This window comes from Rhineura floridana, chromosome 8, assembly GCF_030035675.1.
Source record: "Rhineura floridana isolate rRhiFlo1 chromosome 8, rRhiFlo1.hap2, whole genome shotgun sequence".
In the NCBI taxonomy this organism is placed as follows: domain Eukaryota; kingdom Metazoa; phylum Chordata; class Lepidosauria; order Squamata; family Rhineuridae; genus Rhineura; species Rhineura floridana.
In genome coordinates, this window is record NC_084487.1 from 129,103,100 (window position 1) to 129,117,666 (window position 14,567).

The 14,567-nt window shown below is 44.0% G+C and overlaps 1 protein-coding gene across 4 annotated transcripts in view; it reads right to left on the reverse strand.

Moving 5' to 3' along the window:
• Positions 1–14,567, reverse strand: part of LRP6 (LDL receptor related protein 6) — a 173,508-nt gene that overhangs the window by 14,097 nt on the left and 144,844 nt on the right. For all 4 annotated transcript variants that reach the window (XM_061582494.1, XM_061582497.1, XM_061582496.1 and 1 more), the window contains 4 exons: positions 13,935–14,128; positions 12,946–13,155; positions 7,530–7,655; positions 492–728 (listed from right to left, as the gene is read on the reverse strand). In XM_061582494.1, the coding sequence (XP_061438478.1) occupies positions 492–728; positions 7,530–7,655; positions 12,946–13,155; positions 13,935–14,128 (767 nt within the window). The remainder of the gene's footprint in view (positions 1–491; positions 729–7,529; positions 7,656–12,945; positions 13,156–13,934; positions 14,129–14,567) is intronic.

Consider the following 14,567-nt stretch of genomic DNA (forward strand, 5'->3'; position numbering starts at 1 on the left):
TTTTATCTAAAACCATAGGAGGGGGGAATAGATCAGTCTCTATAAGCAAAAGAAGAGACAGAGTTGGGTGCGGGATGAACTGACCACTGTATATCAATGACAGAGAAAAATCATCCTCTCATCATGTACTCTGGTTTCCAGCTTTTTCTTCCATCAACCATTTCAGGAAATGTTCAACAAAATCAGAATAAATATCCAAAATGGTAACAACTGCAGAAGAGAAACTGCGAACTCACTCCATTTGCAAGAATTCTTAGTACAGGAACTGGACTTCCTGGACTCAGAATTATACTTTTTGTTGTTGCACAGAATATATACAACATTAGGTGTCTGTTAGAAAAGGTTATTCATTTCAAAGAGATTTTCATGGTTTGAAACAATTTTTTCAAGCTTGTGTTAAACATTGCCACTGTTCCCCAACCGTTTCCTTTCATTTCCAACTAGATTTTGATTTTAAAACCGTTTATTTCATGTGCTGGAAGAATTAATACCTTCACATTTCTTTTCATCTGAGCTATCCTGGCAGTTTGCTTCTCCGTTGCACAGAAGGGTACTATCAATGCACTGCCCGCTCTCACACTGGAACTGGGACTCTGAGCACATGGGGCAGTTCCTCTCATCGCTAGCATCTTCACATTCCGTGAACCCATCACAACGCCAAGCTACAGGTATGCAGTCAATCTCCCCTGTGAAACATGTGAAGTGCTGAGGAGAGCATGTTGGCGGTTCTGTTACAAAAAAGGTTTTTTTTTTTCAGAAGAATGGAACTGACGAGTAACAGTAAGTAAATGTCTGATCAAGTGTCAAAAATATTTATGGAAAAGCAAAACTTAGGCTTTCTTTGAATTGTGAACTGATGAATAACCAACTTCTGCCTCTCCCATTGTAATGGCTGTACATCATTGCATAACCAAACGAAACTATGGATCTACCCAGCAGGACAGACACAGCCTTTAATGAGAGTGTGGGAAACCTTTGGTCCTCCAGAGGTTGCTGAATTACCGCTGTCATCGTTCCTGGTCATTAGTCATGCTTGCTGGGCTGATGGGGGCTGCAGGTCAGCAACATCTGGAGGGCCAGAGGTTCCCCAGCTCTGCTCTAATGTGTGCATCTCAGGATCTGCATGGTTCCAAGAGGAACAGGCACTGAGGAGTTTAAAATAAAATCAGAATTAAATAAAATAACTCTAGCACCGATAATGGGCCAATTTATATTTGTTATTATTTTATCCCCTGAGATTGTCCCCAAGGAGATATTCTGAACAGGCCTCATGCTCATTCTCCCTCCTGCTGCCTTTCCCTGCTTCTCTCGCTACAGACAGATTTCAAAGTGCTACAGTCAAATAGAGAAGGGGGGATTTAAATCTGAAGAGGGAATGGCCAACTACAGAACTCTTTGTAACATTTTCTTACTCTTTCCTGTCTTCATTTGCAAATGAGAAATCCACTAGCTATTTTGACACAGATGAGTTGCAATCTGTACCATTTAGTTATAAACCTAGATATAAGTTGAAAACCATGATCCATTATTCTAATGTCAACTAGAAGGGAAAATATAGCATATAAACTCTAAACAGTAATTTAGGGTACTTCTCGGCAATACACCAAATGGAAAACATTATAAACCTGTGGCAGAAGTATGGACTATCCTGTGGAAATTTCTTTCTCAAAGGTATGCATTTTACTTGCACTCATAATGCTTTCCTGGGTATTGTTGGAAAGAGAGAGCACTTTGGTCTAATCTTCTGAGTTGCATCTTTCCTGCTCATCTCACCTGACTATTAAGCTTCTTGCTATCATGGATTACTCAGAAAGAGGCAACCATCCTACATAAAATCTTATGCCTTCAAAGCCTTCTTCAGGCATTATGATGGTTGCCTTTACATACTTGTGGAAAGCAACTGTCTGAAGCTGGTAGCCTCCTGTAGGGCATGGCAGTAAATTCTGTAAGTGCCTGAAATGCTTCCATTTCATGGCCCTGAGCCTAGAAGCAAATAAGCTAAGAGAGAAAGATTATAGTCTCTCAGGTCTGCAAGGATCTCTAAGCAGTTTAGCTTCAATATCTTGTTGGAGAATGGACCATTGGTCTCACCTGAAGGGTGGTTTTCCCAGGTATCATGCCATCATGTGGGTTATAGCGCCATCTAGCATCTGAAAGCAAGAATGTATTGGAGTCAACACCTGGGGCATCCAAGCCCCTCCCACTCCAGTTCATTCGTGACGAATCCGAAGTGAGATATCTGAGAAAGTACAAAGGGCCAACAGGCCTACCAGCAAGGAAAATAGAGACACTGTCCTAATTAACACAGAACAGCATTCACTCTTAACAGATCTAGAAAGGTCTTGACTCGATTACACAATCTAAAACAGTAGAACTCTGAACAGTAATAATTTGAAAGTGGGTACAAAACACCCAGGCATCCTCCAACAGGGAGGGCCGTGATGGCATGATACCTGGGAAAACCACCCTTCAGATGAGACCAATGGTCCATTTTCCCCAGGTAACATGCCATCACGTGGGATGTACCAAAGCAGCCCCAACAGGGAAGGACCACCCACTGATTACTTATCAGAAAGAACCTGTTGCAGAACACGCCTTCCAAAAGAGGTAATGCTTGATAAAGGAATCTGGAGTAGACGATACCACCGCCCTACAAATATCTGCAAGAGGTGCGTTGGTTGCGAAAGCAGACACAGTGGCTGCCGACCAAGTCGAGTGCGTCTTAATCTTACCAGGCACTGGAGGATTAAGCGGCTCGTAAGCCAGTGCAATGCAGGAGCGCAACCAACAAGATAAGGTGGATTCAGAAACCTTTTTACCCAGTGTCTTTGGGTGAAAGGATACAAACAGTGAATCTGTTAATATTATGTCCTTGGTTTGAAACAGGTAGGTCTTGAGGGGCCTCTGGACATCTAATGAGTGCCAGGCCTTCTCCAACGGATGGATGGGCTTAGGACAAAATGAAGGAAGAACAATGTCCTGGTTACAGTGGAAAGCTGAATAGACCTTGGGACGAAAGGATGGATCTGGATGCAATACCACTGAGTCCTCATGGAAGATGCAGAGATGGCGGGCTGATGATAATGCACCCAACTCTGAAACTCTTCTTGCCGAGGTAACCGCCACTAGGAACAGGACCTTGAATGAAACTGACTTACGGGGCTCAAAGGGAGGACGCTGCAAGGCTTGCAGGACCTTTGGCAAACTCCACGAAGGAAAATGGTGACACGCTGTCGGAGGAAGAAGAGTAGCTCCCTTCAAAAAACATTTGATGAGCGGGTGCGAGCCCATGGGAACGCCAGAAGAGGAAACGGACAAAATTGACGATATGGTGGAGGCCTGGTGACGTAAGGTGTTTGCTTTAAGTCCCATTTTCATACCATTATGTAGAAACTGCAGCACTTGCTGTATAGTGGCTTGAGAAGGTTGGAAGTTGTCGGACGCACACCATTTGGAAAAGGCGGACCAAGTACTCGGGTAGATCTGATTCGTTGACGGCCTTCTAGATGCCAGAATTGTATCCACAACCTCCTGTGATAGTCCTGTGAAAATCAACTGCCTCCGTTCAAATGACAAGCTGTCAGACTCAGCCAGTCGGGATCTGGGTGCCATATCGGTCCCTGTGACAGAAGACATGGCCTGATTGGCAACCTCCAAGGGTCTGTTACAGACAGTGAGAGGAGGACCAAGAACCACGGCCGGCGAGGCCAGTATGGAGCTAGCAGGACCAGTTGAACCCTTTTGTGTCGCAGTTTTCTCAGTGTCCAGCCCAGTAGAGGTATCGGGGGAAAGGCATACAGAAGACCATCCGGCCAAGGTGTCAGCAGTGCATCTACAGATTCCGCATTCATTTCTAGATACCTCAAGAAGTACCAGGGCAGCTGGCAATTGTGGCTGGAAGCGAAGAGATCCATTGAGAGGATGCCGAACCAATGCTGAAGGAGGTCGAACACGGCCGGGTAAAGTTTCCACTCTCCTGGAATCACCTGTTGTCTGCTGAACCAGTTGGCCGTCACATTCAGAACTCTGCTGAAATGTTCTGCCCTCAACGACATCAGATGACTTTCAGCCCAGCCAAAGATCTGGGCTGCTTCCGCCTGGAGAGATTGCGACCGAGTTCCCCCTTGCCTGTTCAAGTGCGATTTCATGCAGGTGTTATCCATCCGAATCAGAACATGTTCCAAAAGGAAGATTGGTTGAAAGCGACGAAGAGCCAGACGGACAGCTCTCAGCTCCAGCCAGTTGATACTCTGACTGACCTCTGACCTGGATCGTACATCCTGGACAAAGCGGGAATTGCAGCGGGCCCCCCAGCCGGTCAGACTGGCATCTGTGGTTATTACAGTCCTGTCTGGTTCTTGGAACAGAGTTCCCCTGCTGAGATTTCGAATAGTCACCCACCATCGGAAAGAAGAACACAGTAAAGGATCCAGGTGGATTTCCCGATGGTTGGAGTTGGCAATGTCCAACTGAATCTCTCTTGGCCAGCCTCCTCTGAGGCCTGGACTGACACGTATCATGCTCGCCTGGTGGAGCTGCGGCTAGTCAAGTGTTTGGTCTTAGCAACAGCCTTGGAGCGGAGTCTGGATTGCTTGTGCTTTACAGAATTGCGGTGCGATGGCCCTTGCACTGCCGTTTCGCCCGTCGCATGGGCTGCCTCTGCCCGCTGATCCGCCACAGTATACACGCACAAAGGTAGAGCGTGCAGTATCTGTCACCAACACACGCACGAGGAGTGGGGTGCGGTGTGGATGGGGCACTAGGACACGTCCATGGATGAGGGGAGCAGTACACCCCCAAGCGCACCACTGGCGACTAAGTACGATGAAGATCAAGCTCAAGTACACGCACACAGCAGCGAAGGTGCAGTACTGCTCCTGTGCACTTATATATGTAGAAACCTCTCCATGTCCTCCTCGGCCTCTCTTTCACTTTCTGTTTTATTTTTATTCTTATTTTATTTTTAAACAGTACAAATCCATGCTTAACATCCCCCTCACTAAATGCAGTCAACACACAAGGGATGCAAAAGTATGTGGGGGGAGTGGAAGAGCTTTAAGGCCAAATAGGCCTTAACAAAAAGGGCGGGGAAAAGATAGGCAAAATGGCGGCTGAAAAAAAGTGGAAAAAATTCAGAACAAAGTGGCGCCCACCTAGAGTGCCAGTGCTCTGCCCCACAAGGGAGCAACAGCGTCTGTCGCAGATATAACGTTAGCCACTGGGGGGGGGAGTGGCAACAGACAACGACCCCACAGACACTGCCACCAGGAATAAAAGGGAGCTGCTGGCACGAGCTCCGGAGAGCCGCCACCATGAGCTCCAGAGAGAGAGCCACCTGTGCAAGCCCTACCTCAGCAGCCAGCAAGCTCCCAACGGCCACAGTAGCAAGCAGTGGAGAAAGAGCCACTGCAAAGGAAAAAGAGAGCCGCCTCCGCGAGCTCTACTCCCGAGCAGGCAAGCTCTGAGCAGCCGCAGTAGTGAGCCGCGGAGAGAGCTGCCTCCAACGGAGAGAGCTGCCTCTGCGAGCTCTACTCCCGAGCAGGCAAGCTCCGAGCAGCCACAATAGCGAGCTGTGGAGGAAGAAGCTGCTGTGAAGCACCCAGCAGGGGAGAGAGCAGAAGAAGGGCTGAGCAAGTTGAAGCTGCTGCCGCGAGCTTCCAGCTCACTACTTCAGCCACAGGGAGAAGGGGGGGCCACTGCCGCTGCTAAAGCAGAGGCGGCAGCAGCAGTCTCCTCTGTCCCTAACGAGGACCCCAGGCAGGGAACAGCCTCTGCTGTCCCTGACACAAGGAGTGAGGAAAAATGAGGGGGGGGGGAGAAAACAATTGAAAAACAACCACCCCCAAAACAAGAGACAATTAAGGTAAAAAAGAGGGGAAAACAAAAAGCAACAGCCCCAGTCCCAACACACTCTCTCACACTTAACTTAAAAATCCAAATTCGTATACTACACTTGAACCCTAAATCAGTGGTTCCCAACCTTTAGGCGTATGGGACCCCCTTTATAAGCTGATTTTTTTTGTGACCCCCTCCCCCCAGGCTGGCTGCCAGGAAGGAAGGGGGAAAGCAGCCTTTCTTTGCAGGCTTGCTTCTTTTTGCTTCACAAAAAGCCCTCTCCTCTCATTCTAAGTAAAGGTGTTGCCAGTAGCGGCAGTGCAAGGAGATGGGAATCAGTGATAGTAATCCCCTCTTCTTCCTGGTAGCTCCACCCTCAGCCTCCTTTGGCATCTGCCATGTATTTTATAGGTAGATGTCTGCCCTTAGTGCGCCTGAAAGACGCTCTGGAGCTTCAGCAAAAGGCCTCCCCTCTCGTTTGGAGCAAGGGGGAGGTGTCATCTGCAGCGGCAGTGGAAAGCAGACAGTGTAGAGGGAGTGAAGACTTTAAAAAAAAATTCATTTCTTTACTGTTCATGGCCCCCTCTGGATTACTTCGCAGCCCCCCTGGGGGTCCCGGCCCCCAGGTTGGGAACCACTGCCCTAAATCCTTACACTACAGTAGATATAACACTTGGATGCCTTGGATGAAAGGCAAGAATGAACTGGAGTGGGAGGGGCTTGGATGCCACAAGTCTTGACTTCAATATATTCTTGCCTTCGGACGCTAGATGGCGCTATAACCCATGTGATGGCATGCTACCTGGGGAAAAATGTTCACACAATTGTACCGGTTTTGCTGGCACAATAAGCAGCCCCTTATGATGTCTTCAAGTTTCACTTGGACACGAAGAGTGCTGGTTTTGGTGCAATGTGTTCAAGAAGGAAGCTCATGTTCCATGTTCTACAATAATTCTATATGAAGGCATTAAAAGGGATACAATGTACAGCAGATAGATGCACCATCACTTGGTGTCTAGTTATGTTTTCTACAATTGAATTCAGTAAGGTTTGTTTTTAGAGTGAGGGTTTCTCCAACTCTTTCTAGTCAACTACCATAATCTCAAAGCAGCTGTTCATAGTTAGTTAGCGCAACCTACAGTTACTACTGATCATATGCAGAGTGGGTTTGGAGATTTCTCTCTCTCTTGCACACCCACACTTTTTAGCATAACATTAAATGTCTAGAGAAAGACGCCTGGAACACCTTGTTCCAGTATGCAATTACCTTGTATGCAGACATGCTTGCTATAGGTTCACATGGGTTGAACATGTCAAAATCCTCATGCTTCCTGTGTCAAAAGACACATGGGAAATGCTAATTGCCCTAAAAATGTCTGGCCTCAGACTACAGGGGCATATTGCTTAACAATGATTTCAAGAGATGGACACAAGCTTCTGCATTCCCCCCCTTCTTCTCTCTATAGTATAAATCCTCCCCACCCCCTGAGGTGCCTTAAACATGATTTAAAATGACATGGTTTTAGTTATGGATAGTACTACTTGGGGTTCCCACTTTAATTACACGTTTGAAAACAGGGTGTGAAGTGGGTTCACACATCTTGACATTAACTTACATAGGGGAAATGGTGCCACTTTGGATGGATGGAAGGAAAGAAGGAAGGAAAGAAAAGAAGGAAGGAAAGGTGCTTTACCTCCACAAGAAAGTTCATCCTGAAGCAGGACCAGATGCACTGGGCAGGAACAACGCGTGGTTCCATCACCTTTCACAATACAAATATGTGAACAACCACCATTATCTTGGGAACAGGGGTGCTGTCCTGTGAAGCAAAATAAGAGTGAAAAATAATTATTTATATATTGAAACTATTTTTCAAAATAAAATACAGCGTATATCCATGGTTTTCAAATTATGTCCCAGGTAGCCCTAGGACTCCTTAGAAACTCATTAGGGAATTCCTCAATGATAGTGATCGTTAATGGTGGACAAACTCTTGTGAAAGGTTAACTTGCCTCTGGAAATATCAGTTCTGGAAAGAACAAAGTATTTCAGCAACATGGATAAGGGCTTAATTTGATTGAACACCTGCCAGAGTTTAGTATCAGAACTTATTTTTAATGCTATGGCTCCTTTATAGAAATATGAAGTCAACTCTGACCATGTGTGGAGTACAATATGAAATTACAACCAGATGACGTGTGTGGGATTTGGGGAGATGAAGTTTAGGTGATGGGCTGACATCTCTCAGCCCAAAGGGAGCAATTGTGTTTGTCTTTTGAGGAGAAAGGAAAGCTTTGTAAATAGCTACAAAGCTTGGGGCAAGTCAACAGTACGTGCCGTCCACAGAAGAGACTGCGTGAGAGACTTGATGAGCTGCTGTAGTGAATCTTACAGGAGTGTGGCTGGTTATTAGGGAGATGAGAGAATGTGTGACAGTGAAATGACAATTAAAATAGGGTAGCTGGTGACTGTGGGGAATGCATTTGGGCAGAAGGTTGCCTACATAGCCCCACAATCAAGAATCTGCTGAGTGCATGTCTGTGTGCATGCACGTGCATGGAAAGGAGAGATGTTGCAAGGGGGTTGAAACATGGGAACTGTGGAGTTTTAGCTTTACTTGAAGGAAGCGGGGGCTGCTGCCATGGCACTTGCAAAAGCCTTCAGTGTGTCCCCCAGCAGGCCCAGAATCTGAGCTTTCATTTTTTTAAAAAAGTAAAGTAAGGAAGTAAGTTGTGGAGCAAACTGTACAGGTATCCTTCTAAGTGATTTCTGTGAAATGAGCCAGCTTGGCTGCTCCTGCCTGTCAGTATTATTAGCTAATGAGTGAAGTCAGAGCTATGAGTGGTAAGCAACTTGTTTGGACACCAGGCAATCGAAATCCCCAGAGTCCTAAAGAGCCGGTGTCCATCTTCCCCCTTCAGTGCACTTTTCCTGCTTCTGTCTTTTTTCTAGTCCTTGGAATCTCCATAGTTTGCCCTTTCTCCTAGCATCCAGGATGCAGAATTCCTGTGATAGTTTGCCTGAGATCAAGTAGTTATATGCAGAAGTTATTTTCTACAAATACCACACAAAAAGTGTGGGTGAATGTTAAAGAATCTCCCTCCCCACAAAAGGCAAATGTGAACACTTTGCAAAGAGGCTTAGGTATGTGTCTCATGGTTTGCAGGAGCTAAAAACCAGGGACCTGTTAAGAATTCACTGTATAGTTAACTTACAGTGCAATGGTATACATATCTACTCATAAGGAAGTCTTTGTTTAATGGGGCTTCCATCCAATTAAGTACAGGATATCAGCTTTGATTTGGGGTTGGCATTGGGGAAAAACAAGGTTCTTGTGCCTTTAACAGCTATACGGCAGGCAGAAATAAAACAAGTCAAGCCTTTTCTAGTATACAATTAAGGGGAAAGCTCCACCATGACAGTGGTCATGCCAATTTTGTGTTACGCTACACCCCATGGTGGCCATTTTGTGACTGGTGCCCCCAGTACTCTCTCAAACATTGAAATGTCCCCTCTGGTCTGAAACTGGGAAACATTTTGCCCCTATATTCCATTTAATGTTTAAGCATATTTATTTAAACAAAGGCATAATTATTCAGTTTGTCTGTCTATCCGTCTCTTCAACCTGTATTTCTGAAATCAGATAAAACAGAGACACACCATTTTCAGAGTATATTTGTACGCAACAGCTAGATGATAATTCAATCTGATTTCACACAAAAATGCATTAAAAATGTTAATTATCATTTTTATTACAAATCCAAACTCATCCAATACTCTATCCTGTTTTAACGGCCATTACCACCACATCCAATATAGAAAGAACTAAGAAAACTCTTCAATGAACTTTAACCTGTAATTACAAAATACTCTGAATCAAAAGCACTCTGTGCTCTTAAAATATTACTTTTGTTAAGTTTTGAAAGTTCAGTCGCTAGTTCTTTTAGATCCAGTTTTCCAGCTATTTCATGTTCTATTGACATTGTGGCAAGTTCAACAAGTCTCTCTTGCGCAATTGTTGAATGAATTATATTTTTATCAATTTTAACTTTGAGAAGTTACTTTCCCCAGTAGCTATGGAAACTGGCAAAGTTAAAGGAATCTGTAGCTATAAAAATGTTTGGGAAACTGTGAGTTTATTTTCATAAACATCATTACTTCTTCAGGAGTGGATTTTTTCTTAAGTTGTCTTGACTTTGTGGACACTGCCACAAAAGGACCGCCACGTGCAGGGCAGGGGCAATAACAAAATGGCTGCCATGGGGGTGTGACCAATCCCAATATTTACTACTGCAAACAAAACATTCGATTTCACAGATGGCTTAAAAACAGGTAACTTGCTTAAGAACCTTAGTGAAAGTCTGAAGTGGGGCATATGAGCCGCAAAACACAAAGCCACTCCTTTGAATCGACAGTCTTCTGCTCCAACATAACATCCATTTCACAGAAGGCAATTCAGTTCCCCAGATCACCTCTAAATAAAATACACCACCCATACCCACATGCTTACCCTTTCCCTCCCACACAGGTCCTGGGTCCTCCATTTTTTCCCTCCTTCAGCCCCTGGTCTAAATCCTCCATTTTTTTCCCCTCCATGGTAACCTTTCCTTCTTCCACTTAGGCACAGGTACAGCTGTTCACTTGCTATTTCCACTCCTCTTCTCTCCTTGGAATCCATATGCTCTCCTGCTAAGAGTGTCCAGTTAGAACTATTCTCTCTCTTCTCTCTGCTGGTCCAGTCCAATTAGAACTGTTCTCTTAGTTCTAATTAGTGTTCTCAACGGAGAAGAGAGGGAACGATTTTAACTGGTCTCTCTTCTCTCTGCTGTATAGTGTCCATTTCTGATTCTGTGGCCAATAATAATGGTAGAGTGCCTAAGAAAACTATGTCAGTGAGAATTAAGAAAAGCTGGTGACTATTATAATTTAGAATTGTGCAATTAAGGGAGTAGAGACCCTGCAGGGCACTCTGGTAGGCCGCTTTGAGCACAATCGTGTTTTTAGGCTCTGCTTTGAGGACCTTTGGCCTGTAGTGTATGTGGGGTCAGTGTGGTGTAGTGGTTAAGAGTGTCGGACTGGGGAAATCCACGTACTAGTCCCTGCTCAGCCATGAAGCTCACTGGGTAACTTTGAGCCAGTCACTGACTCTGAGAGCCTAAACTGCCTCACAGGCTGTCATGTAAGCTGCCTTGGGTTCCTTGGAGAAAAAAAGATAAGATATAATTTATTTTTTTTAAAGTCTGACTATGGTTGGGTTGCCACTATTAGCCCTGACTATGTCTGCAACCATCTTGCTCAAGCTGTCATGAGAAAAGGACACTACCGCCAGTAGAGTTTGTTTTATAATTTCCCCCCCATTAAGTTTATGGTGCTCAGGTTAGCGGGATTCTGACAGAGTTGACAGCAATACAATACTACCAACATTCATGTGGCCCCCTCCATGCATGAAGCCCCTCTCATATGGTGAGGCCCATGGCAGTTGTTCTCTGTGCCCCCCCCACCAAAAGGCCCTAGTTAAAGCTGCTATTTTTCTTTTATTGACCACTTTATTTGGACTGCCTTCGAGTCGATTCTGACTTATGGTGACCCTATGAATAATTCCTATTCCTACTGTATGCACAAGAGAATTGATATAATGACAGATTCAACTGACCATCCCACCTGCAGGAGCCATTGCAAGGATTCCCACTAGTGGAACATGGCTTCCCCCCTCCCCTTACACACCCCCAATTGGCTCCACAGCACATAGGGGGAGGAGAGGAGAGATTGCTCAATCAGGTAAGTAGAAATGTTTGCGCTGACAGAACTATCTCAATAGTGCTACACAGAATTCAAATAATGACATTTTTGTTATTTTATATGTAGCTTTTTCCTCAAATGTGACATCCCTCCTTAACTTGGCCCCCTAGGCAACAGCCTAGTTCACCTATATGGATGGGCCGCCCCTGCACTGACTATAGGCTAGAACCCCTGGGTTCCTTGCATCAGGTTGAATGGTGATGCTCAGGGAAAGGGTGTGTCTCATAAGTCAGGCCTCATGAAGAACTACAAATGGGAACACTGCAAGGTCCTGCAACGAGAGCACTGATTAAATGTTACTGTGGTTGTGAAGTCAGGAAATTGGTCTCTGGTGAAGGAGGCCTGGATTAGTCCACAGGTCTTCTGCTTTCATAACTGTCATCTGCTTGGATGATACCCTTAAATGTACTTCATAACTCACATGAGAGACAACTGTAAACCACCCAGAGAGCTTCAGCTATGGGGCGGTATACAAATACAATAAATAAATTAATAAACCACCACTAGAAGGGAAGCCTGAAATTTTTATAATTTCAGCACTGAGACTATGAAGACCTTTCCTGAATAATCAACTTTACCACTCACACCACAGGGAGGGGGATCACACTCTACCATATTTAAGAGGCAGAAAGATACCATGAGAGGAAGAAGGATGTTAGTGAAACTTGTCAGCATGTTGTTGATTCCTTAATTTCCTGTTTTATCCCTATTTTTATGTTAAACACAAGTAGAAACTTTTTCAGTCTCCTGTTCTGTTCTGAGTTCTCACAGTCTAAGTTTTCTTGTTTGGAGTCTAAAAAAGTGCTTTATTAGCAAAAGTGTTTCTCATTAAATGGTAATACAATAGGGGTAAAATATGAATTTGTAAATCACTTAACTGTGCATTACTTTCTCCACATTATAATTTTGTTTTCATTTATTGTATTTATAGCCTGACTTCCACTCATTGAATCAAGAAGGCATATGCAAGGACCCAGGGCAATCTCCCATCTCTGACCAGAACCAGACTTGCTTAGCATCAACAAGGTTGCTGCATTATGCACCTTCAGTCCATTCCCTGGGCCAAATGAAGCAAAGGTTCACTTGAAACAGGCATTGGATTTGCAAGAGAATGTTCAATACAGCTAAAAATAATAAAGAATGTATTGTATTAGAAGTGATTGTTAAGTGTATAATTATTTGTGTACACTGCTTAGAGACTTGCATACTTAAAACAGTATACCTACAGCTTAAATAAATAAGTAAATTCCTACGTGTGAATGGCGTGGAGTATTTAGTTTTTCTTCCCTGTCATGTTACATGGTACTTACTATATTCCTGCATGTTAAGTTCTTTAACAGCATGGATATCGCTGAGTTGGGTAATACGAGCCTGAACTTTCATACGTCCCTCTCGAAGAGTTGTGTCTATTTTTTCAATCATCTGTTGATGTCTATCAATCCAGTAGAGCCAGTTTTCAAACACAGTCAGCCCTACTGGCTGCAGTATGTTGGTATCTTCTAAAACTATCCGATTGGCACCTTTGAAAAGAAAAAAAATGCAGCTAAAAAACATGGCCACAATGAAAATTGGTGCACAAGTAACACATGTACTCTCTGCCCCCACCAATATGCGCTCTCCCATGTGGATCTTCTAACAAAAATATATAACTTGGCCTTAAAATCAGCCTCTGTACCAGAGGGGTTGAAAAGTAGCCCATGTAATTCTTTTTATTTAAAGGGTTCAACAGTGGATTCAGGAAATGACAGGACAGTTAGCTTAATGCCTGTTCCGTGTAAATTGGTTGAAAACATTATTTGAAGAACACATCTTGCTGAAGAAGAATCAAAATGGCTTCAGAAACGTTAGGTCCTATGTAGCTAACTTTTGGAGTTCTTTTTTGAGTGTTAGCAAGCACATGGATGGGCTGATCCAAGCAGAGATAAGGAACAAATGCACAGTTTTCAAAACAGAGAGATAATGAGTGGGTCCCCCAAGGATGGGGCATTGGTGCTTTTTAACTTGTTCATACATAATCAAGTGCAGGGGATGGCTAATATGAGGCCCTCAAGATGTTGCTGGACTCTCATCATCAGTGACTATTGGCCATGCTGGCTGGGGCAAATAGATATTGGGAGTCCAACAACATCTGAAGGGCCAAAGTAAAACACATATAACATTTTCAAATGCACTATGATTAAAGAGAAAGAGAAAACACAGAACGGAGCAAAATAAGGACCCCCCATTCCTTCCTACCCATTTATGGAATATTTACAACACTGATTCAGAAGGATAAAAGGAAGTTGCTGCTTTACTCTACCTGAAAGGTCACTGCTCTCAATCTTCCGAAGGTCAAAATCTACCCAGAATAGCTTCCCCAAATGATTGTCAATTGCCAAGGCTATAGGCTTGCTCAACCCACTGGAAAATAGGACCTCACGTTCAGTTCCATCTAATGCTGCCCTTTCTATTTTTGGAGGAGACCTCTCCTGAAGATTGGTGAAATACATGTACCTGTAAAAACAAAGTTAGAGAATCTGTGTCATTTTCTTAAAATTTGTCCTTCCCCATTTCCCCATATTTGTGACTGAATCCTTTTAAGTATGAGTAACTTATTTCACTCTAAAATGCATCAGGGATTTTTTCACTTGAACATGGAGGAGATGGAGGAATCTGAGGCAAGTGAGAAGCAAGAGGTTCTCTCATCATGTTGCAGGAACAATTTCCTCAGCAGACTCTCAGATTACATTCCTATATCTGAAGATATTAATATTCTGCAAAATTGAAATTTTTGCCAGTAATGAATTCTAAGAATGCTACGTGTTAAGTAATCCTGTGAAATGCGGTAGCAATTTTTAAAGTAAAACTAAGTAAAATTTAATTTTTGTGTCGCCTATCTGGCCGAATCCACTCTGGGCGACGTACACATTGAAATTCAATAAAATACAATATA